The sequence below is a fragment of the Dysidea avara genome, chromosome 3 (assembly GCF_963678975.1).
Source record: "Dysidea avara chromosome 3, odDysAvar1.4, whole genome shotgun sequence".
Classification (NCBI taxonomy): domain Eukaryota; kingdom Metazoa; phylum Porifera; class Demospongiae; order Dictyoceratida; family Dysideidae; genus Dysidea; species Dysidea avara.
Window position 1 is genome coordinate 4,263,401 of NC_089274.1, and position 21,655 is coordinate 4,285,055.

The 21,655-nt window shown below is 40.4% G+C and overlaps 2 protein-coding genes and 1 long non-coding RNA gene across 3 annotated transcripts in view; 1 reads left to right on the top strand and 2 right to left on the bottom strand.

Annotated features, from left to right (window-relative positions):
• The window catches only part of LOC136248971 (heat shock protein 60A-like), a 2,357-nt gene extending 1,773 nt beyond the window's left edge, over window positions 1-584 (bottom strand). Inside the window, exons 1-2 of the mRNA XM_066040847.1 lie at window positions 326-584; window positions 24-276 (exon numbers count right to left, since the gene is read on the bottom strand). Of these exons, the coding sequence (XP_065896919.1) occupies window positions 24-276; window positions 326-490 (418 nt within the window). The 5' untranslated portion in view covers window positions 491-584. The remainder of the gene's footprint in view (window positions 1-23; window positions 277-325) is intronic.
• LOC136248984 (10 kDa heat shock protein, mitochondrial-like) lies at window positions 530-21,396 on the top strand. Its single transcript, XM_066040864.1, has 5 exons — window positions 530-634; window positions 689-754; window positions 17,406-17,498; window positions 21,125-21,217; window positions 21,271-21,396. The coding sequence occupies exons 1-5, from the start codon at window positions 632-634 to the stop codon at window positions 21,319-21,321; spliced, it is 306 nt and encodes a 101-aa protein (XP_065896936.1). The 5' UTR covers window positions 530-631; the 3' UTR covers window positions 21,322-21,396.
• On the bottom strand, window positions 1,571-2,127 carry LOC136248985 (uncharacterized). The gene is made up of 2 exons (XR_010697965.1): window positions 1,991-2,127; window positions 1,571-1,861 (listed from the first exon to the last, which is right to left on the bottom strand). It is a non-coding gene; the product is annotated as an uncharacterized lncRNA (long non-coding RNA).
• Window positions 21,397-21,655: the final 259 nt, after the last annotated feature.

Sequence of the window (21,655 nt, forward strand, 5' to 3'; positions counted from 1 at the left end):
AATACCAACTCGTGTCACTATACCTTGTCTGACTTCCAATGGGTTTGCACCTTTGGTGACGTGACCGAAGCCGTCAGTAGCTATGGCTCGGGCAAGAACTGTTGCAGTAGTTGTACCATCACCTGCCTCTTCATTCGTGTTGTTGGCAACGTCTTGTACAAGACGAGCTCCAATATTTTGGTACTTGTCTTCAAGTTCGATGGCTTTAGCAACTGTCACTCCATCCTTAGTGATCTTTGGACTGCCCCAGCTTTGTTCTATGATCACATTGCGACCCTAGTAACACAACAAACATGATTTATTTGAGAAAAGAATTTACACTCACTTTTGGTCCAAGGGTTACTGCTACGGCGTCTGCGAGCTTGTCCACCCCTTGCAGCATGGCCACGCGAGCGTCCTGCCCAAACTTCAGATCCTTGGCATACCATCTAAAAGAACTTGCTCTGGCCAAATTGTAAGTTGGTCTCAGTAACGATCTAGCAGCATACATGTTGGATTCCTGTCCAAAAGAAACACTAGGTGATTGATATGCTCACGCTTTTTTTTCTCGACCTTTCTACGCCACGTGGCGACTTACGTCATAAAAACGTGCTCTAAATATTATTCTAGACTTTTCTTCAATCAGCTCAACATGGTGAGTTTTTGTTGCTGTCTTCATGTACGTTTGGAGTATTTCGTTTTGTTTTAGTCGGTACTGCGCAAGTTCAGGCCTCTCCTCGACCGGATTTTGGTGGAGCGCGTTATCGCAGAAACGGTAAGCTTTTGATTTTGTAATCAGTGAGGTCTGGTTGTACTTTGCAATTCATTGACTTTTGCAATGCGTAGTTAGCTTTATTGGTAAGTTGTTAACTCCGTTTAGGAAGAATACCGGTTGTTAGCCATAGCGCTACAATCTGGAAGCGCTTGTGTCTTTTATTTTGATCCTGTTTGAATATAGTCTTGTGCCCAGCTGGGCTCGCGCTAATGCGCAAACACCGTCTGGTGACAATGCTCGAGTTTCTTGGGCCCGGAAGTGCGATCCAGCCAAAATATTGACTGGCCAATCAGAATCGAGGAGTTGCACAATCGCATGAATGTGTTGGAAGTAGACGAAAAAGCAGACTATTTAAGGGTGCTCGCGGCTATTTGAAGCCATACAACATGCATTTTTTGTATTGTTGCTAATACTCACATAATGTATAAAATGAATCCATATGCTACTTGCGTTGGAAGTGCTTCTCTTTCTCTTCAACACAAACCAAACAGAATTCTTCTAGCCTATACCATTTTATAACTATGCGTAGTTCTTTATGAAGCGCTTAAATCGAAACTAGTCCTCCATTTTTCGCAGTAGCGCACTGGAAACCACGTTGAACAAACTTCAGCTTATAACTCACAACTCTATGTTTAGTATTAGTACACAGCGTACATAGAACTTAAGTTAGTACTAAAAGTGTGCTACACCATTCAAAACCTCATGTTCTCGGTGCCGTAACTCATGAAGCCATAACGCTACGGACAAAATCTAAACATAGACCTCTGGAGAATTTATCAGCGAATCTCCCTACAAACTTTGAAGCCTTCACGGGTATCACTTAAAAACTAGTTTTATTTTTAGTAAACATGTGTAAAGATTGCGTGCGCCCAACATTATTGATACAATAACCACACAAATTCCTATTGACCGCAATCACCAACTTTTCAAAATAACATGTCATAAACGCTGTTCTAAACACAAAAAGCTCTGTTTTCTCTTCTTCACACACAGGAACAGCTTCTTGCTCCGCCTGGAGTCTCCAAGTCGCTCTTGGATAGGTTACGCTAGGCACGCCATCATCATCAGCTTGTAACGCCTTGTGATTCCAGCTGGTAACATTGTCCCCTACATAAGCAGCTTACAATTACAATACTAACTACCAGCATACCCTATCACTCGAGAAAACAAGGCACGAACGCATGTTGCCTACAAGCGAAAAGTGCGTTCACACTTGTTGCCTTAAATAACACTTACTTTTAAATTAATTCATAACTGTTGATCCATCAGACAATCATTTGCTAACACTTCAGTGACGATTCTAAAGCGAAATAACATGCTATTCTTCGAGCTATTCTTCCTCGTGTTCTCTGGTGCAAAACATGTCCACTTAAGTATGCGTAGTAATGCCAATTATGATGTAATAGCCGCATGTGGTTTCTGGGCTGGCACTTAAACGGCTTCAAATATCAGCGAGCACCCTTAAAGCCGTTTATTAGAATTTACTCTCCTAGACTATTCAAGATGTATGTTGTCAAGTTGTTTTTTCCCAGTCTCACCTTGTGAATCGTGGCTATGTTTCATCAGAAATGATACGCTATCCTCTACTAATACGATAAATGAAGAAATCGCACTAAGTAAACACCCTATTCTGAGTTTTACTTTATTCCTAGCCATTTTGGAATGGTATTTCAGTGTTTTAAAGCAATTATGCAACTCCTCGATTCTGATTGGCCAGCCAATATTTTGGCTGGATCGCACTTCCAGGCCCAAGAAACTCGAGCATTGTCACCAGACGGTGTTTGCACATTAGCGCGAGCCCGGCTGGGCACGAGACTAGTTTGAATAGACTGTATCCAAATGACGTCACGAAATAAGGGGTATTCTAACAATTTCAAGTGAGAGTTCCAATGCGGCTTTAACAGATTCAAATCACTATTCAATCCTGGAAGAAGATATTGTAACAGGTACAGTTAAAATCTATTCTCTAATGCCGGGTTAGAATTTTTCAGCTGGTTTTCAAAGTTTAGAAGAAATACTATTGTTTCTTTGCTGTAATAACTAAACCTGGTAGTTTCACCTTGATATCTTGCTTGTTAGCCTCAATATCAACCTTCGAAATCTCGATCGCCATTGGTCATAATACTTGGAGTCCCCCAAATAGAAAATTCATGTGACATCATTTGGAATATGGTCTATTGTTACCGTAATAGCCTAAACATTTTGAGGGGCGGTTTTGGGAGAAAATTTTATCCTTGAAATAATTAGTCTAATACATTTTGCAAACTTAAATTGCTCAAACTTGAAAAATTTGTCCCTTGAAGGCTATACAATACGACAGTGTGTATAACTAACATGCTTGATAGTGTTTTTGAAAGGTGGAGGATATAAAGCTGACAGAAGAATGTTAATTGAGAAAACGTGTCACTGCTTCACGTCCCTTATCAATTGATAATTATAAGCACCTAGCTGGGAGAGGATCTGGTATAGTTTAATAGCAATGTAACAAACACTTTCATACCTCAGATCAAAGGAGCCACCCGGACTACATTTCATATGTAGCCCAGCTAGCCAGGATGCATACGGAATGTTGGCCGGGCTACAACTGGGCAGTGATTATAATAGATGTTGAGGCCGATAATACTCACGTGATTAGGATGAACAACTCGGACTTCGCCATGAAAACCACTCAGACGGAGAGCGTTTTGTTATCCTCGCCATCCTACGAGTTGAAAAATGTTGGGCTAAGGTGATAACTAGTGCTATTGCTTATTCACCAATTGTTTCTGCATGATTTCGAATGCCCCATCATGGAGCTACAACTTTGCATGGAGTAACCACTCTACAAGCAAGCTTACCTATTTAGGCCTTTAGTAAATTCCATAAATGATTCAGTAGCACTGATTAAAACATTAAACTCGTGTAACCAAAATTCTCCGTGATATCTCTAGGATGTGTCCGTTCATCATAACCCAATGTACTAGCTGCTGACCCATAATCGAAAATTTTAGGTATGCATATATGTGACCGTCTCAGCGAAAACCCATCTAGTTCGCACAATTTAAAAAAAATTTTTTTTTATTCACTCACCATTAACTGCAGTGTCCAAGGAATGGATCACCAAAGTTTCAGCCTCCTGTGGTGTGTAGTTTTGAAATTACAGCGCTAGAAAGTAGGAAGAACAAGGAAATCGATTTGTATAGTGACTATACTAAAAATAAACTACAGGCGCTTGCATTCGCAGCCATAACTTCCATTTGGATTAGTCTACAAAGTTGGAATTTGGCTTACAATGTTCACCATGGATTGGCAGATCAACCAAGGTATAGTTTTAGCCTTGCAGTCACTTGCGCATAGGCATATGGAGGCGGTTTGTTAGAAGAAACGATGACGATCTTGTTTACATTTACCGCATCGTAAACAAACACACGTGATACCCATACCATTGAAACTGCAAAAACGAAACAAAGATTTTCGAACTCTCCATGAGCAGGCGATTAAGATGGTATATAGTTTTAATTGATTTGAGTCTTCCTTCTTTGAGTACTGGCCCGATAAAAAACTTGCATGTAGAATGCGCAATTTTACAAATTATTTTAAATTACAGTTTTCTTAATGCGCATGCTTGTGAGAACTAGACGGGTTTTCGCTGAGACGGTCACATATAGTAATTATATCCAGTGACTGCATTCGTATTGGCTTGGGTGATTGACCACCCTGTACAGGCTATCAGCCTGTTAAGTGTTACATATTAGCTGTAGCAAGGGGCATTCGGGCTTTACAAGTTAAGGATACGTAAAGAGCTGTAATTTGTAGCCTTGATCATCTAAGAAAGTAGCTACATCACTTATAGGGCCTGAAAAGATAATTCTATTTTCTGTTCACCACACCTAGCGAGCCCATTTTCCAAACAGGTTTGATGAGAGGACAAGTACTGTAGTTGTTTGATGAAGGTAGTTTCTTTTACATTGTTAGCGGATACAACCTACACAGCTATCTGTGGCTTAATGTCTGTTCTGACACACTGGCTATGTTGTGTTGGATGAGAACTGGTACTCTGACCAACACTTGTAGAAGCATGGAGTACCATGCTTGGGCTTTCCAAACTGATATGGTATGCTCTGAGGAGGCCATCAGTAGCATGTATATCACCAAATGGATGCCCATAGACCTCAGCATCTCCATAGCCAGCTTATTTGCCACTGAGTAGGTTTCTACTGCTTGAGTCACATCTCTAATTATGCTTGTGTTAGTGATGTGTTCACTGACATCAGCTGAATAATGTCTGGTGCCTTCATTTGAATTGTGACCTCTGACACTTGTTGATTGGGTATCAGCCTGTATAGGCTGATACTTGTTGACAGTGTGTGAGCTCTGACACTTGGGGGCTCATATTGGTTGGTGCATTTCAACACTAGTCGTCCCCTACAGTCACAAAGGCAGAGGAAGAAAAAATTCAAGCCCTCTCAACAGGAAACCTCTTCAGCAGTAACTCTGGACTTTTAACCAATGGACCCTGCAACAATATTGTAGCACAAATTTAATCAATATATCAAAGCATTATACCACTCTCAAAGTGCTGTAAAGGATACCTGGGGCAGGTGTAAAGGGTCCAACATCAGCGAAGCCATCCTCTAAAAAGATGAGTACTGAGCCTGAGCAAGCCCCACACAGGTCAATAGCTGCCGTACATTGTACGAGTGTCATGTGTTACATGAGCGTCGTGTGTCCGAGTACTTACGTCTCAGACATGGAAACCCCCAGTGAATACGTACTGTGTACAAGCATCGTGTGCCCAAAAGTTTACGTTGAGGACACGGAAAGCCCCACACTGGGTGGTTGATGCATGTAAGAGCACTGCGTGGCCGACAATTTACTGTGCAAACACTACTCTACTTGCTGTTGTGAGGAAATTTACGTTTGCAGTATGGCCAGCAATGAAGAGACCAGAGAAGACAGGCCAAGGGCCAGTAATGAAGAGACTACGGAAGAAAGACTAAAGAGGAGAAGGGAAAGACAGATGGAAACTGTTGAACAAAGAGAGGCAAGGTCTATAAACCCATTGAAGTATAATTATCGCTACATTAATACTGTAGTTATGATACATCATGCACTACACATTTCATGCCTGTACTCATAATTGGAGTTTATCAAATACTATTACTCATAGATTGGCTGTAGAATATAGCGTGGTCTGCCACGTAGTCGGTATTCTCCACTGTATCAAGGTACTTGACGTCTTCATACTGCTGAACTTGTTCATTAAGTGGCTGTTCTGTAGTGGCAGAAATTGTGGCAATGGTGTTTGAAAGACATTGGGAGCTGGAGTGCCCACGGCTGTTACATCTAAAGCAGCTTTGCTGGGCATGATTGTCAAGGGTGTGCTCCAGTGCCACATCTCCACCATTTATTGAATGTGGGTTGATCTAAAGTTGGTGGAATTGCTGGCAACTTTCTCCTAGTGGGGAACTATTTTACTGCATCCAGGGAACTGCTTTCTCACTTGATAAGTGGTTGTTACAAGATATTTTGTTGGGTTTTGACGGATTCTCGATGGCTAATGGGGAGGAAGATGAGGACAGATGTTCCCCAGTTGCTGATTAATGTGATTGACTTCTCCATCACAATTTATGCAGCTTGCGTAACTCTTACAACTCATGCCTATGATTTTTCCATTCATCACTTTCACATCTCCAGATCCATTATAAGCCAGTTCTTCTATTATGAGGGGTGGCCCGATAGTATAGACAGGTTCTGGGTTAATCTCGGGAAGGATTGCCTCGTCTCAGATGGATACAATCGGACCGCGAGGAACACACTACGACTCCATCTTATTGTATAGTAAGCACGTGCTCACAATTACATCATACATTCTAAATAAGGCTTATCTTACTAATAATATTACATTATGTTATGCTATATACAGTCAGTCCATGACATCTTCCGGGGGCCTGCCAAGCTGCTCTATCCAATTCTTGACCCTCTCTCTACTTCTCTGAGCAGCTGCCCTGTGTGGTCGTCTCTCCACTGTATCCCCTTCTGTTGGTGTCTCTTGCTGGGCAGTGCTGTTGGGTCCATGAGTTTCTGGAACAATTGGTGTTGATACCTCCAATGGAATCAGCTTGGCTATGGGGCAGTTAGTCCTTCCCTTGATCTTTGCTGCACGTACTATTCCATCTTTCCTAGTCATCAGTTCTTCAACAATTGCTAACTTCCAATCATCGTACACCAAAATAATGTCTCCTGGCTTGACTCGCTGGCTGTTGTTTCCAGTAGTTCTGTGATATTCTCTAAGGGAAGTTAGGTATTCAAATCTCCAACGTGCTTGAAACTGATTCAGCAGGAAGGCCTGCAGTTGAGCTCTCTGGGTAACATTTGTCATACAACCATAGGCAGAGTTGGGGAAGTTACCTTTTCAAAGTAATATATTACATATTACATAATACTTTCTACACAATGAAATATATTACAGTTACATAGTACTTAAAATAAAATGTAACTTAATAATATTACATATTAAGTTACTTGTGAAATTTAACTTAATAATGTACCATGAAACCACCTAACTTCAAAGCCAAATTCCAGGGTACATATCTTATAAACCCTGGCTGGCCATGGTACATTTAAGGTAAACCATGGCCGGCTGTGGTACATTTAAATGTACCATGGCCTTGATATATCTGATGAGGTAACGTTGTTTGTTTTTATAAGAATCCTGGCAGTATTCGATTGTGGGAGTTTATTATTACTCATGTGATGAAAACCATGAACTCGATTTTGCATTCTACAGTACTCATACGAAGGCGATTCGACACCCTTACCACCCTATGAGTTGACAAACAGAAGTTTAAGGTGAGAACTAGTGTCATGGTTAATTTACAATCGCGTATCCGCGTGTTTGATTACGTACCACGCCCACTTTTCGTATATCATGAGGTAACCACTCTACAGCGAAGCTTACCCCTCTGGATGTTTAGAAAACATTGTAAACAGTGGTTAAACGATGTAGCAACTTTGAAACACTTGTTAAATCGCAAAATTGAGTGTTTCCGTGATATTCATAGGATTTTCCCGTTTATGTTAACATACGTAACTGCAACATTACTTGCTGCTGACCCATAATCGAATTTTATAAGACTCTCTATATAATAAATCCAGCGGGTTGCCTCGTATTGGCTTGGGTGATTAGTCGCCCACCACAGTAGGCTATTAGTCTACATGGTACATATCAGTTGTATCACGTGCCCTCGTGATTTGCCTGATATGTACACCCACGCTCTCGGGTCTAACGGCCCTCGAACTTGGGTGTACATATCAGGCAAATCACTCAGGTACATGATACACCTATTACGTATTAGCTGTAAATATTAAAGTTACTGAATGCAAGTAACTTCACTATGTTATGAATTTGGACTAAGTTACTTTAATATTATGAATTAAATTAACACTATGCATGCAAACCACATGTTTTCACACAGACAGTGGGCAATAGTCTATGTAGTCACGTGGTACGCATCAGTCTAATGGACGCATCAGTCTAATGGACGGGCAGTGTCTTTTAATAGGTGAAAGGTTAATGGATTGAGGTAATGGATTGCTGAGTAGTTTAATGGATAGTAAATAGCAGTATAAAAGCCATTTATAATGCACTACTGGCTCATTGTTATATAGTATTACTTGTTACATCTCGGGCTTATCGCTACTCAATTACCTTGCTCGTTACATAATATTATTACTTCGTTGGTTACTAGTGACGAGTTAATAGTTTCCAAAAGTAACATAAGTTATATTACTGCATTTTGTGTAGTAACGCGTTATATTACTTCGACTCGCAAATTGTAATATATATTACGTAACGCGTTACCCCATCTCTGACCATAGGTAGGATCATTCAAGTCCTGTTCATCCACTACTGTGTGGGGCAATGATGTGATGCGGTGACCATGTAGAAGGTGTGCTGGTGTGAGTGGCTCAGCATCTTCTAGGTCTGAGGAAACATGTATGAGAGGCCTGTCATTGAGGATGGCCTCTACCTCCACTACTAGTGTCTGCAACACAACTAAACTAATTCTTGATCTTCCCAGAGCCTTCTTCAAGGACATCTTCATTAAACCGATAAGACGCTCCCACCACCCACCATACGGGGGGGGGGCGCTTTGGGATAAACTGCCACCATACTCCTTGCCTTCCCAGTGCCTCAGTAAGATGTTTTGATCGTAAAAGTCGCTGAAGTTCATCTGCAGCTGCCTGATAAGTAGTCGCATTGTCTGATACAACAATCTGTGGGAGTGACCTACGACTAGCAAATCTCCTGAATGCCAGAAGGAATGTGTCCACTGTTAAATCAGTAATGGCCTCAAGGTGAATGGCACGGCTTGTGGCACAAGTGAACAAGCAAATGTACACTTTCTCCTCAGTGTGATTGTTGCGTACGTAGAGAGCCCCAGTAAAATCAATGCCTGTAATGGTAAAGGGGATTGAAGCACAAGTGTGAATCTGTGGTAGAGGTGGAGGATCTGGTATCTGGTACGGTTTTCCACTATGTTTACGGCAGATGACGCATTGGCGTAGTTGAGATTTGATCTGTTGTCTACCAGTAGGTATCCAAAACCTCTGTCTAAGTAGCATTGGTTCCAGCATGAAACAACCGTAGGTGTACACTGTGAATGATCAGCAATATCATTGAATGCTTGGGTGGAAGTAATAGTGGAAACTTAGCCATATCACTTAGGGGGGCATTGTGTATTCTTTCGCCGCAGCGTATTAGCTGATCTGCATCAAAAACAAACGTAGTTGGCGGACAAGTGGTAATCTGTTTGCAGACTTCGTATTAAGATTAGTGATCTCTCTTGAGTAATCTCTTCTTGACACTGCCTCACCCAAATGATTAGAGCGTGGTGTTGCTCTGCTGGTGTTAACGGTCCAGTTACCCGTTCCTGCAATGGCTTCTTACAGTTGGTACTGAATCTACACACATATGCAGTAACTGCCAAAAGTCTGGACAATCTGCTGTAACTAGTTATGTCAATAATATTGTTGATGTGTATAGTACCTGAAGGTTGTTGGGTAGCTGATGGGGTAATACTGGTTGTGGTGACAGCCAGTGCCTACATTTCAATGATAGGCGAGAAGCTCCAAGTGGGCCAACTGTCCTTGGATGGTAGCCATTGAGGTCCCTGCTTCCACAATGTAGATGACTTCAGTTGTGAAGAAGTAATGCCTCTGGTGAGAAGGTCTGCAGGGTTGTCCTGTGTTAGACAGTATTGCCAGTGATCTGGTCTTGAGGATCTCGGTGACACGATGAGTGACAAAAGTGCCAGTGCGTTTCTCTCCCTTAATCCAATGAAGAATAATCTGGCTATCTGACCAGAAATGAGTGAGCAAAGTGAGAGGACGTAGAACTTGAACAATGAAGTCACATAGTCTTGCTGCTGCTGTGAGTGCACCCATCAGTTCGAGCTTCGGCAAGGTCAGTGATTTGAGGGGTGCTACTCTGGACTTTGCCTTAACAAAGGATGTATTGTTGCCACTACAAAGGAAGGCTACGGCACCATAAGCTGTGAGACTCGCATCAGCAAATATGTGTAACGTGTCAGGTTGTTCTGAAGCACCAACTGTAGGGAAGTACTGTCTTGAAATCTGTAGACACCTGGCCTCTTGGATGTTCTCTGCTATACTGAGCCATTGTTGTTGGTCCTCATTAGATAACAGTTCATCCCAGTCTAGGTTACGTTGCCATAGTGACTGCATGAAGATCTTCGCCTTGACAGTTACTGGGGAAAGTAGTCCCAGGGGGTCGAATACCTTGGATAATTCCTTCAAGACCTCTCTCTTGGTGATCAGTGAGGTGATACTGGGGATGGAAGACTTAGATGTAAGTGACAATGTATCTGCCTTTGTGCTCCATTGTAGCCCTAAAACGTTGACTGGATTGTTGGTATCTGAAATCTTGTCTCTGCTTGCTTGGTCCATAAGTTGAGAACTATTGGGGGCCCAACTTCTAAGGTTGAAGTGGGCACCATTCATTATTGAACGAGACTCATTGTAATAACTGATAGCTTCAGATTCTGATGGACACCCAGATACTACATTGTCTACGTACAAGTTTGCAAGCATGCTCTGTGCAGTTGGTGAATTGTATTGAGCTAGATGACAGTGTAGGGCAGCATTCAGCATAAAGGGGAATACACAGCACCAAACAAGACAACTCTAAATCTGTAAGTAACAAACTCACTGTCTGGATCCTGTGGGTCACTTAACCAGAGGAATCTAGTGTAGTCCCTATCATCTTCATGAAGTTGTATGTGCAGAAAAGCCTTCTCGATGTCTGTACAGATTCCAACAGGGTGTAGCCTAAATCTTAAAATGATACAGTACAGATCATTGGCCTGTTAGTAAACAATCGTTCAGTCTTGGTTGTAGCGAACCTTTTTGGTACCTGTTTGAGCTATGATATTTGGTGCCTTTGGATCTAATGGTATTCCACTTTCATCAACGTTGTAGATTTGTGAAGGAGAATGTATCAAACCATTATCTTCTAATGTGCTTTCCAATAAATTGAAGTAGTGATTCACAGTTTCAGAATTGATTGCATTCATTCGGACATGAGCAGTGTTATCACCCTTTCGCAGTGATAGGTTACCTTGTCTCTCTACAAAGTTATGCCACCATCCTTACTTTATTTTGTCTTTTCGAAGCAATCCTTTTCAGGGGCGTAGCCAGAACCCGGGCATCAATAATTCAAGATACTCTAATAGAGTAGTCAGATCGAGATACTCTAGTATAGCAGTCACAGTATTCAGAAAATCAGTGTAGCTCTCTGTACTACTCTTGAGCGTCGCATTGCATCAATGCTGAACTATTGCAACTCATCGAAATCTATTGCATCACGTGATCAGTAACGCACATGATGCATGGTGGAAATGGCAAAAGACTGTTGATTGGTTGAGGTACCGGTAGACATATTACAAGGCAGCAGCTGCGATAAACTTGAGTGGTCAGTCTTATACATGTGTCAGGTGAGCACAAACTGTGAATAGTTGATGTATACTTATCTAATGAATGGTTTGTTTATTTGTTACATGTTTCGGGCACGTGATGTCTCGAATACATTGGAGTACAAACCAAGTCTAAAGTTACTGACCATCTACAGGAGGACCGACCGAGAATAGTGTATACCCGGAAGGAAGTATTGCCAACTGTGAACTAAGCGACTCGAGTGTAGAGGGTTCCCGTGTGCTAGAAAATTTGAAGTTGGCTGTCTGGAAGTGAAGATTAAGTTAGTAGCTACAATAGGTTTATAGTTTCTATAAGCTGCATAAACAGCAGTGTGTAGGTTTTAGCTAGCTAGATGCACAAACAGCACTTTTTAATGTTACTGCCTAAGGGCACATTTTGTGTATGCATCATTTTTGTTCAGACATGGTCTAGGGGGAAGCACCCAGGCCTCCCCCAAAACATTCCACTTGAAATCCGAACCCCTTCAAGATAATCCTGGCTATGCTCCTGGAGATATTGTCAGTAGGTAGTAACTTTTTGGTCTCTAGCTTACAGCTAGGCCTGGCATCACCAAAAGTCTGGCTACGCCCCTGATCCTTTTCCCTTGGCATGTGATTCAGCAATCCTCATAATTTCTTTTCTAGTCTTGCCATAACCAATAGTAGCACAATTTTTCACAAAAGTACCGAGTTCTTTTTCCTCTTTGTCATTTAAATACCTGCTTGGTCCAGGGTTAGTGTTTTTCTGAACCCTTCCACTTAGCCTGTCCTTTAGAGTAGTTGGAGGAACCCCATGGTCTTTAGCAGCACGGTTGACGCCACTCTTTCCAGATTTCACAGCATTAATTGCCATATCCATTTGATTCTCTGTCCATTGCCTCCGTTTTGCTCGTTTGGCTGGTGGTGTGCCAATTAAAATTGCAGGAGCCGATGTGGAATGCTTCTGTTTAGAGAGAATCTTTCTTTGCCCAATGCGCACGTATGGCATAGCCTGTGGAAGTGATTTTTAAATGTAGTATGTTTAAATACACTATATTATAATGAAACATACCCAAAATATGGCAATATTCAAGCTAGAACAACCTTAAACCAACTGAAGCACCAGGACCACACTGCTTAGAAAAAAATACCACCTGATAAAAAGGGAGCGAAAAGCAAACATCCGACAATAATCAAGATCAATTGCTGGATTTGCACTGGTTGATATTAGGTACTGGTCGATAATCAGTCACTTACGCTACTCCTCTCACGGCTGCAGTAGTGTCTGAAATTGCAAATTCTTGCTTCTTTAACTGCTTCCCAGTGGCTTTGCCAGTGGCTTTGACAACAACTTGTTCTGGTTTTGGTGTTGACATAATCTTCCCAACAATTGTAACTTGCTAGTGTTCTGTCAAGTCTTTTATTTCTTCAAGTGTTCCCACTACTGGAGATGGTAATAATTTCAAACCTTCATCCTCTGTCACTTTGAATTTTTTTGGAGACCGACCCAAACAGCTTTTTGCGTTTAACAAAATTTCCAGTTCGTCAGTCCCAGCTTCCTCTTTTGACAATGCAGTTCTTCACAGCTACGGGAGAATGACTCTTCTGCACTTCCTCAAATTTATCACGAAGCTTGGAATCCAATGAAACCATACGTTCCATCTGTGAAAGAGCTATTAAAGTAAGGCACTCCAGTGTTAATACTAGTCTTCACCGTAAAAATTTGGCCAACCACCATACCATACACTGTGACAGCAGAAGATGAAGTCACAGCATCTGATATGACAAAACCCTCCTCACCCATATGCATGTACTGGAGACCTGGCTCACTATCACACTTCTGACAGTACACATGTAAGCTGTACCTTTTTTACTATAGTCGCGCTGGCCCACGTTAACAGTGCATTAGCGCCGGCCCAAGCCAAATACTCCTCTCAATGCACCTGCAGAGTGTAAGTACCGCTGTATTGTGTATACAGGTAATAGTGGGCATTATGCATTTGGCTTTTCTCACATCTGTATATGTTTAAGATCAGGCTTGTCCTAATGATGCTATAAGCATCTGTTTAGTATCATTTGTTAGAAAGCTTCCTGCACAACCCTGGCTGTTGCAGGGGAGATCCATTACTATCTGAGTCAAAGTCCAATGGCTCCCAGAAGATTTGTTCATCTTAGTCTAGGGTCTCGTTGTCTGGCTGTCCCATCCTAGGGGCTCTTCTGGAGCTGGCATGTGGCTTGAGCTTTTTCTGTCTTATGGCTTGGTGCTGACACCTGGCGAGAGCTCTGCTCTCTTTTGGCATTGCTCTCTGCCGTATGTGAGTAGTGTCCTCCAGAGAGACTCTGCTCTCCATTTGATGCTAAGGGTGGTTAGACTGGAGGGCTCTGTTCCTCCATGTGGTGACTCTATTCCAGATCTTCTGTACCTCACTGCATAAACCAGTGTGATTGCCATCATATCCTGGAGCAAGTAGTCGGGCCAAGCGACTGCAGCAGAGAAGTTACAGACGAGTCTTGGAAATGGTTCTGTTAATGATGTCAATGGCAGTGGTGCTTCTTTCGACTGCTTCAGTGTTGGCTTTGATTGGATGAATTGCTCAAAGACAGAATTGCTTGGGCTACTCACAAAAAAGGCTAATTGGTGAAATCCTCTAAGAAACCTGCTAGCAGAAAGGCATTGCAAATCTTACCAATCCATTCACTTCATAGGCATACCTAAAAGAATACGTTTGGTACAATGAACGGATAAATCCAGAAATATCATGTAGTGTCCATCTAGTTTCTAGAGTTTGTTCCATGCTCTACTAAACTATAGATGGACTTTACCGATGGGTAAGCTGCTTCCTTGTAGAATGGTTATTTTATGTTATGTGGGTATGGTCCATATTCAAAACCATATGTGACCGGATCTGCGAAAACAGGACATAATCACACAAGCCTAAATTTACAGTATAAAGCATTGAATACATTGGGTGAAATACTGCGTATTATTGAAAAAATTCCGTAAATATTTTGAACGCCTCTTAGTGAAAGAAGGAACTAACAATAAAACCCTGGATCTCATCTTATTCGCCTGCTCAAGAGGAGTTGGAAAATCTTTGTTTCGTTGCAGTAGACCCAAGGATACGTGGGTTATGAGCGTTTGTTTATGTCATGTCGAAGCGATCGTGCGCGATCAATTTTTTCATCACGAATTTTGTCTTTGTATGCAGTGAGGAAGGGTGAGTAAAAGAAAACTTACCCAGCAATTGATTACCTTATTCATGGCGAACATGATGGTGAAAATTTGAGCTCCGTACCTCAATCTGTTGGTAAGTTACAACCGTTCTATAGTTGCTGTACAAATCGATTTTTCTGTTGTTTGCTACTTTGTAGGGCTGTAACTCCCTAAAGTTATTGGCATATGAAGCTGAAACTTTGCCAGTGGGTGCACTTGGCTAAGTAGATTATACATATTTAATAAACAGGAATTAGAAAAATATGCAATTATGTCCTGTTTTTGCAGATCCGGTCACATATTTGGTCTTCATACTGCTGCAGTAGTGCCACAAAAAATAGCTTGCAACAACCCGTCACCATCGTAACCCACTCAAGCCACGTCTTCAAACTATTTTTATGCACTTGTTCTTCACACTGCTGTGATGTCATAGGGCCTGGCAACGACTTCTCAATTTCCTTGTCAACATTCTAACTCTTTCCCACATCTATATAACTTTACGAAGCAGTGATAATTTTGGTAAGGAAGTACGCAAAACCTTTACGTACCTTATAAAATGATCCATATCTTGATGGTGGTTGCTCCTATCACCTTGCAATAAGTTCCGTTTGCTTTGCCATTAAATTTTCTCTCAGGCCATATATGACTCATGTGAGTAAACCCACAATTGAAATTAAACAGATGGCAAGAATTTTGAAACATGGAGATGCTGTTATTCATCGTTTCATAACAAGTAAGCCACTGTTGTTACAGTGTTCATTTAACCTTCTCCAAGTAGCCAAGTGAACAGACTTTCGATCAATGAGTAGTTTTTAGTATATAAGAATTAAGTTGTCCCACTAATGTCACTGTGTGTGCCCATATTGTGTAAACACTCATTCTCCAAAAGTTCTTTGCGGGTTTAAGGGTTAAAGCATCATAACCTGTATACCCATATAAAAAGCCCCAGTTGGTTAGAGACCACACCCTGGGATCTTTGTGCTTCTTGGTTTTAAAGGTCCACTGAAATGGAAAATTCACTTGCCATTTTATTGAATAAATAGGTTGTTTGTATCATGCAATGCACAAAAACACCTTTTTATTAGGGCTGATGGTTTTTAGTATTCGAGTACTCTCTAGAGTTAACAATCGAGTACACACGAATACTAGCTACTTGTAGTCATACCCATTTGACGTGTTTTGTACCAACCTTTTTAAAAGCTTTTCAAGTTACAACAATGATACACACACTGTATTAAAGTACTGATGATAGTGTCCCTGACCAAATATTATGCCATTCACACTCTACAGCCTTCATTGTGTCACTTCCTGATGACAATACATCATGTGAGCTGGGTCATGTGATCTTAACGAGTATTCGAGTACCAAATCCTTAACAAGTACTCACCAAGTATTAGCATTAGTTTCAGCCCCATTTTTAATAATTCAATTATGTTGTACCGAGATATTAAGCCACAAAGTCTAGTTACGTCATGTTGTGACGTAGGACAAAGAACCGGAAGTACTGTTAATACACACTTTACAATGGGAAAGGTAGTGAAAGTCTATTGTGTAGGTGGCAATATCAAGCTCTCTTTTTCAACTTCATAGTGTTACTTGAACGTTCTGCTGGAAAACAATAGTGGAGTTGTTCTGTAGTTGCCTGTAGCTCAGCCTGTAGCTAGTGCTTTGCACTATCAAAGCTCACTGGCTTCATTATGCTTTACTGAAGTAAGATTAGTTCAGTTTGTTTACGAAACTGGATTAGCAGTACCATGAAACAAATGGTATCCATATTACACTTTTCTAGTCGCCTCTCCACCCGGTAGGGATAACATCTCGTACAAATTTTGCCAGTGGTACCATCGCAATTGTTTTTCCTTGCGTTTTCTCTACCTCCATCTGCTGTATTGGACCCTTGAAATACTCAAAACATCCAAGAAATAAAGTTAGACATGCTTTGACCATTGTAGTGATGATTTACAGTCCCTTTAACAGGCGTTCTTAAGTGTTCTTCACCACAAGACCAGCATAAATTCACTTTTATAGGACTGTAACTGGCTGCAGTACAAGTTCTTACCATGCTTCAAGTTGTTATGGTAGATATGACATGAAACTAAATTGAATCTAGCTGTACATGGACACTTCTGTAGCATAATGACACCTCATGTGTACTAAAGCTTCTTTGTCTGATGCGCTATGACGTAACATAGTTGACTAACCACAATACACTATAATGTGTTATATCTGCTAAACAAAACAAAATCTGACTTAATCACATGCACCAACCTATCCCACTAATAGCAAGGATTGATAATAGCCAAAATGTATTTTACAATTTCATTGGACCTTTAACATCCATGAAGATCCTATGTCTCTAACCTACACATCTGAGAATTCCTTCTTTGCCGTCATTAGGCCTGCGTATATCTTTCTTTACACGTAAGATAATACCGTTTATCATTATAGCATTTCCCATGAAGTAATTTTGTTTGTGGTATAGGTATCGAAGGGAGGAATTATGATCCCTGAGAAGGCACAACAGAAAGTGAATGAAGCTGTAGTGGTTGCAGTGGGACCAGGAGCTAAGAATAAGGTAGATTAAATTACGTAGTAATTTTGTTTGATGTGTGTATGCACACTTGTGCGTTATACAAGTACAAGGAAAATGAGGAATTTAAAGTTTGACATAAAAGGTAGTGAAACAAGGGAAGTTGCTTACACCTGGGGCAGCAGTAAATCCAGAATAATGGAACAGCGGATTAACGGAATAATTGAAAATTAGATTCTAACTTATTTATGCTCTCTATAGCGTTTTACACTCCTCACTTCATAGCAACTCTGCTGATGACACAATCGTGATAACAGAAGTAACACAACGGAGCAATCGTTAAATAGACTGCATACAAAACTACCAACTTTAGGAACAAACTAACTAAGCTAAACTACTTTCTAATACACTTCAATGCACAATCACTACAAAATTGAAAGTCCTTTCTGCTATACCAGCTGTCGCACATGAGTAACTGCCCAAATTTATTAGTGACGATACACACCCCAAGAAATCTACCCTGGAGTAATTTACTTTAGCTAACCTTTGTTCACCAAATGTGTTTAAAATAAAATTTTAAAGTCAAACACTACTTTAAACTCCCGTTGCTTTGTACAGCATGCCTCTAATAAATTTGGGCAGTCACTCATGTGAACAGCTAGTACATAGCAAGTATAACAGAAAGTACTTATAGTTTTGTAGCGATTGTGTATTGAAGTGTATTAGTTAGCTTAGTTAGTTAGTTTGTTCTAGAGTGGATAGTTTTGTTTACATTCTATTTAATGAATGCCCTAAGGATCTCCTCTAGTGTTCTGCTATTACGATAGTGTTCTTGGCAGAGTTCCTATAAGATGAGGAGTGTATAAACACTATAGAAAGCATAAATAATAGTATAATATTTAGAATCTAATTTTCGATTATTCCGTTATTTCACTGTTCCGTTAATCCGTATTCCAGGTTTTACTGCTTCCCCTATACCTGCAGATATACATACTAGTCCCTATCCTTCAGTCTATAGCCATGATTGAATTAGAGATTAAATGTCTACTAGTATATCTTCAGATGTAGGTGACCTCCCTTGTTTTTTAATTTCCTTGTGCTTGTTTGTTGTTTGTTTACTTTTTTGTAACATAACTGTATCTGGTGCACCCACGCATAAAGAAAGAATTGCACCAGACATACCATGAGAAATTAAGTTTTGCATCTGAACATGTACCCTATTTTCTACAGGGTGTACCGAACTCTCTACAAAGTGACTTATAGTATAGATGAACGCTGTACAGATGATTGCACTGACTAGTAGCGTAGAACTCCATCACATATTTGCTACACATGTGGTTGGGCTTTACAGTATAACTCAGTGGCAAGGCTTTTTAAAAGTTGATTCATCCACTTATATACTGGTTTCTGGATCATTCCTTTAACCTTTAAACCCGCAGAGAACTTTTCAGAAATGCGTGTTTACACAATATGGGCACGCATGGCGACACTAGGTGGGGTAACTTAACTCTTACAGCCTACAAATACACATAGATTAAAAGTGTGTTTACTGGGCTACTTTGAGAAGGTTAAATGAACACTGTAACTACAGTGGCTTACTTGTTATGAAGCGGTGAACAGCGACGAGTTGCATCTCCGTGTTTCTAAATTCTTGCCACGTGTTTAATTTCGATTGTGGAATTACTCTGGAAATGTCCTCTAGTAGTTCATATACCAGCAAAATCACTCCAGACATTCCCGAGATATGGCCCTTCAAAATTTCTTCATTTTTTGTTGTCTTTTCACACACTTACAATAAATTCCATAAAATGCTAATGTGTTATCCAATTACTTTGAAACTTGGCACACGTAAGCAGGGTGCAAAGGCAAATCTTGGGAATACAATAAACAGTCAATGAGTTATTAATGATTATTATGAAAAATAACACCAATAATATATTGTTACAGCTACAAACCACTTATTGGAAGAAGCTGAGAATCGGTAAGTGGATAGGTTAACCATCAAACTTCAAACTTTTTGTGGTTTGGAATGAAGATAGAGCATGAAAACTAATAGTGACACGATCAAGTGTTGACAATAAAAAGCGATTGCTTGCCATGCCCACTAGGAAAACTGTTTAACCCTTAAACCAGAATACTGGATTTAAACTTTTTAAATATGCATGCTTTACACAAAGCGCTGTAACTTTCAAAGCATCCATCCTATGGCTATGCAATTTACGTCATTCTACTTGTGATATAACAAGGATTAAAATGGTACCTAGGGTTTTACCCTAACACTAAATGGTGAGGCCAAAACTAGCCATGAAAATAACTTTTCGGCAAGGAAACACGCAAACCCATTATGTACCTTTATAAAAAGGTCGATAACTCGATGGTAGTTGATCCTATCGCCTTGCAACAACTTCCATTCAGTTCATCGTGAAATTTTGCCTCACGTTAGAGAAAATCATCCTGTTTCATAAAAGCAACATGGAGCTACCTACATATGCGTGAAAATCGCTCTTCCTATCAATAACACTGGTATGACGCACTGACTTCATGGGCCACATGATACACTACCGTGTGTCTTGATTCTGTGCAAAGTTGTGCTTTACTTGCCTGTTGTATCTTACTGTATTAGCAGGGATTTTTTTAGAGGGGGCAAAGGGGGCATTTCCCCTCCCCCTGAATTATGCTTCAGCTGGTTCAATGATAAAATTAATTTTAAGAATGATAAATTTTATGATAAAAAAATTTTAGGTGACTTAAGTTCTGCCCCCCACCCTCAAATTTTGAAAAGCTCGAATTACCCCTCCTGAATTTATTTTCTAGAAAAATCCCTGGTACTAGGGATAATGGAGATTTGGGTTTTTCTGGTTAAAAATATCACCCAAAAACCAGCTTCGCAATGCCATCCTAGCATCTTGGCAGTATTGGTTAGATATAACCAAGCTCAAAAGTGCCTTCAGTGCTACCCTAAATGCTTCCAATAGATTGTTATGAATTTTTTTTACAAAAAAAATTATTCAATGGAATTTTTCTACTGACTAACTGCCTGCCACCTCTGCCTGATGGCCTTCGGACAAGTGTGTAACTTTATAACATCTAAGGCTACGTGCATGATTTTTCACTGTTCGATGTTGCTTTAGCTCAACAGGCGCCTTTTGGCATACCGCATGCATCATGGAGTTATACCTTTATCCTCATGTCTTTTTGCTGACAGCCCAGGGTGTCGATTTGCGGTAGTGCGATGGCTTACCTACATTTGTAAACAATTATCCATAATTTCTGTGGTGACTGGATTGATTGCAAAGGCGCTTCTCCTACTCATTCTTCATTTGTAGTTACTAGGGATAATAAATGAAAATCCGTTCCTCCCGGAGGAGACTGAGTGTGGCGCTCGACTAGACATTGGGTGGCCTGCAGTTCGAATCCTGGGGTAGGAGGGATTTTTTTCCTTTCTTTGGCCCTTTTCTGTTTCACCTTATTGTTAGCTAGGTTAAGTAATCATTTAAAGTCTCCAGTTCTTGTTAGGTTAGGTAATCCAAAGGCCGCAGCACATGTTGCTGTCAGACCTTCAGTGCTGGTCACTGTAAAGTACTGCTACTAATAATAATAATAATAAATTTTGAATCTGATTTTTTCACCTCCATATTGTATAGACTAATTTTAATTTTGTATTCTTGTAGGAGACAGGCAATGTAGATCCAGTCAGTGTTGGTGTAGGTGATAAAGTGTTGGTGCCAGAATATGGCGGGACAAAGTTGTCTTTGAATGATAAAGTGAGTTTATTATTAGGAGAGTATTAGTATAACCTTTTATCCTCTCTCCACAGGATTATGTGCTATTCAGGGATGGAGATCTACTAGGAGTGTTTGATCAGTAGTTTGACAACTGTTGATTTGTATTGCTTCTTTGTAGGATATTTCATTATATTTAATACATTGTGCTGCAACTGTGATTTGTGAATACATATAGGCTGATTCATAACAACATAACATTCATTTGGCAGTTGCAATAAGTATACCAAATGGTATGTGTGAATGATGGCAACATGGGTTGGAGTTTTGTCAAGTGTGCATATTTATTCTTAAATACTTAATTGTCTAGAGTTCAATGTGTACAAAAATCTTCCAAGTCATTGCTCAAGTCCATACTTTGTTTGCTGCCAACTACTGAAAATGCTATATGGCTTTGTAAAGAGTGCAACTAGAGACCAA

What these genes read in the sequence shown, in the direction of transcription:
- LOC136248984 (XM_066040864.1), top strand. An exon ending in GACCAGGAGCTAAGAATAAG is followed by an intron (nt 17,499 to 21,124) that starts GTAGATTAAATT and finishes GTATTCTTGTAG; the next exon opens with GAGACAGGCAATGTAGATCC. An exon ending in AGTTGTCTTTGAATGATAAA is followed by an intron (nt 21,218 to 21,270) that starts GTGAGTTTATTA and finishes CTCTCTCCACAG; the next exon opens with GATTATGTGCTATTCAGGGA.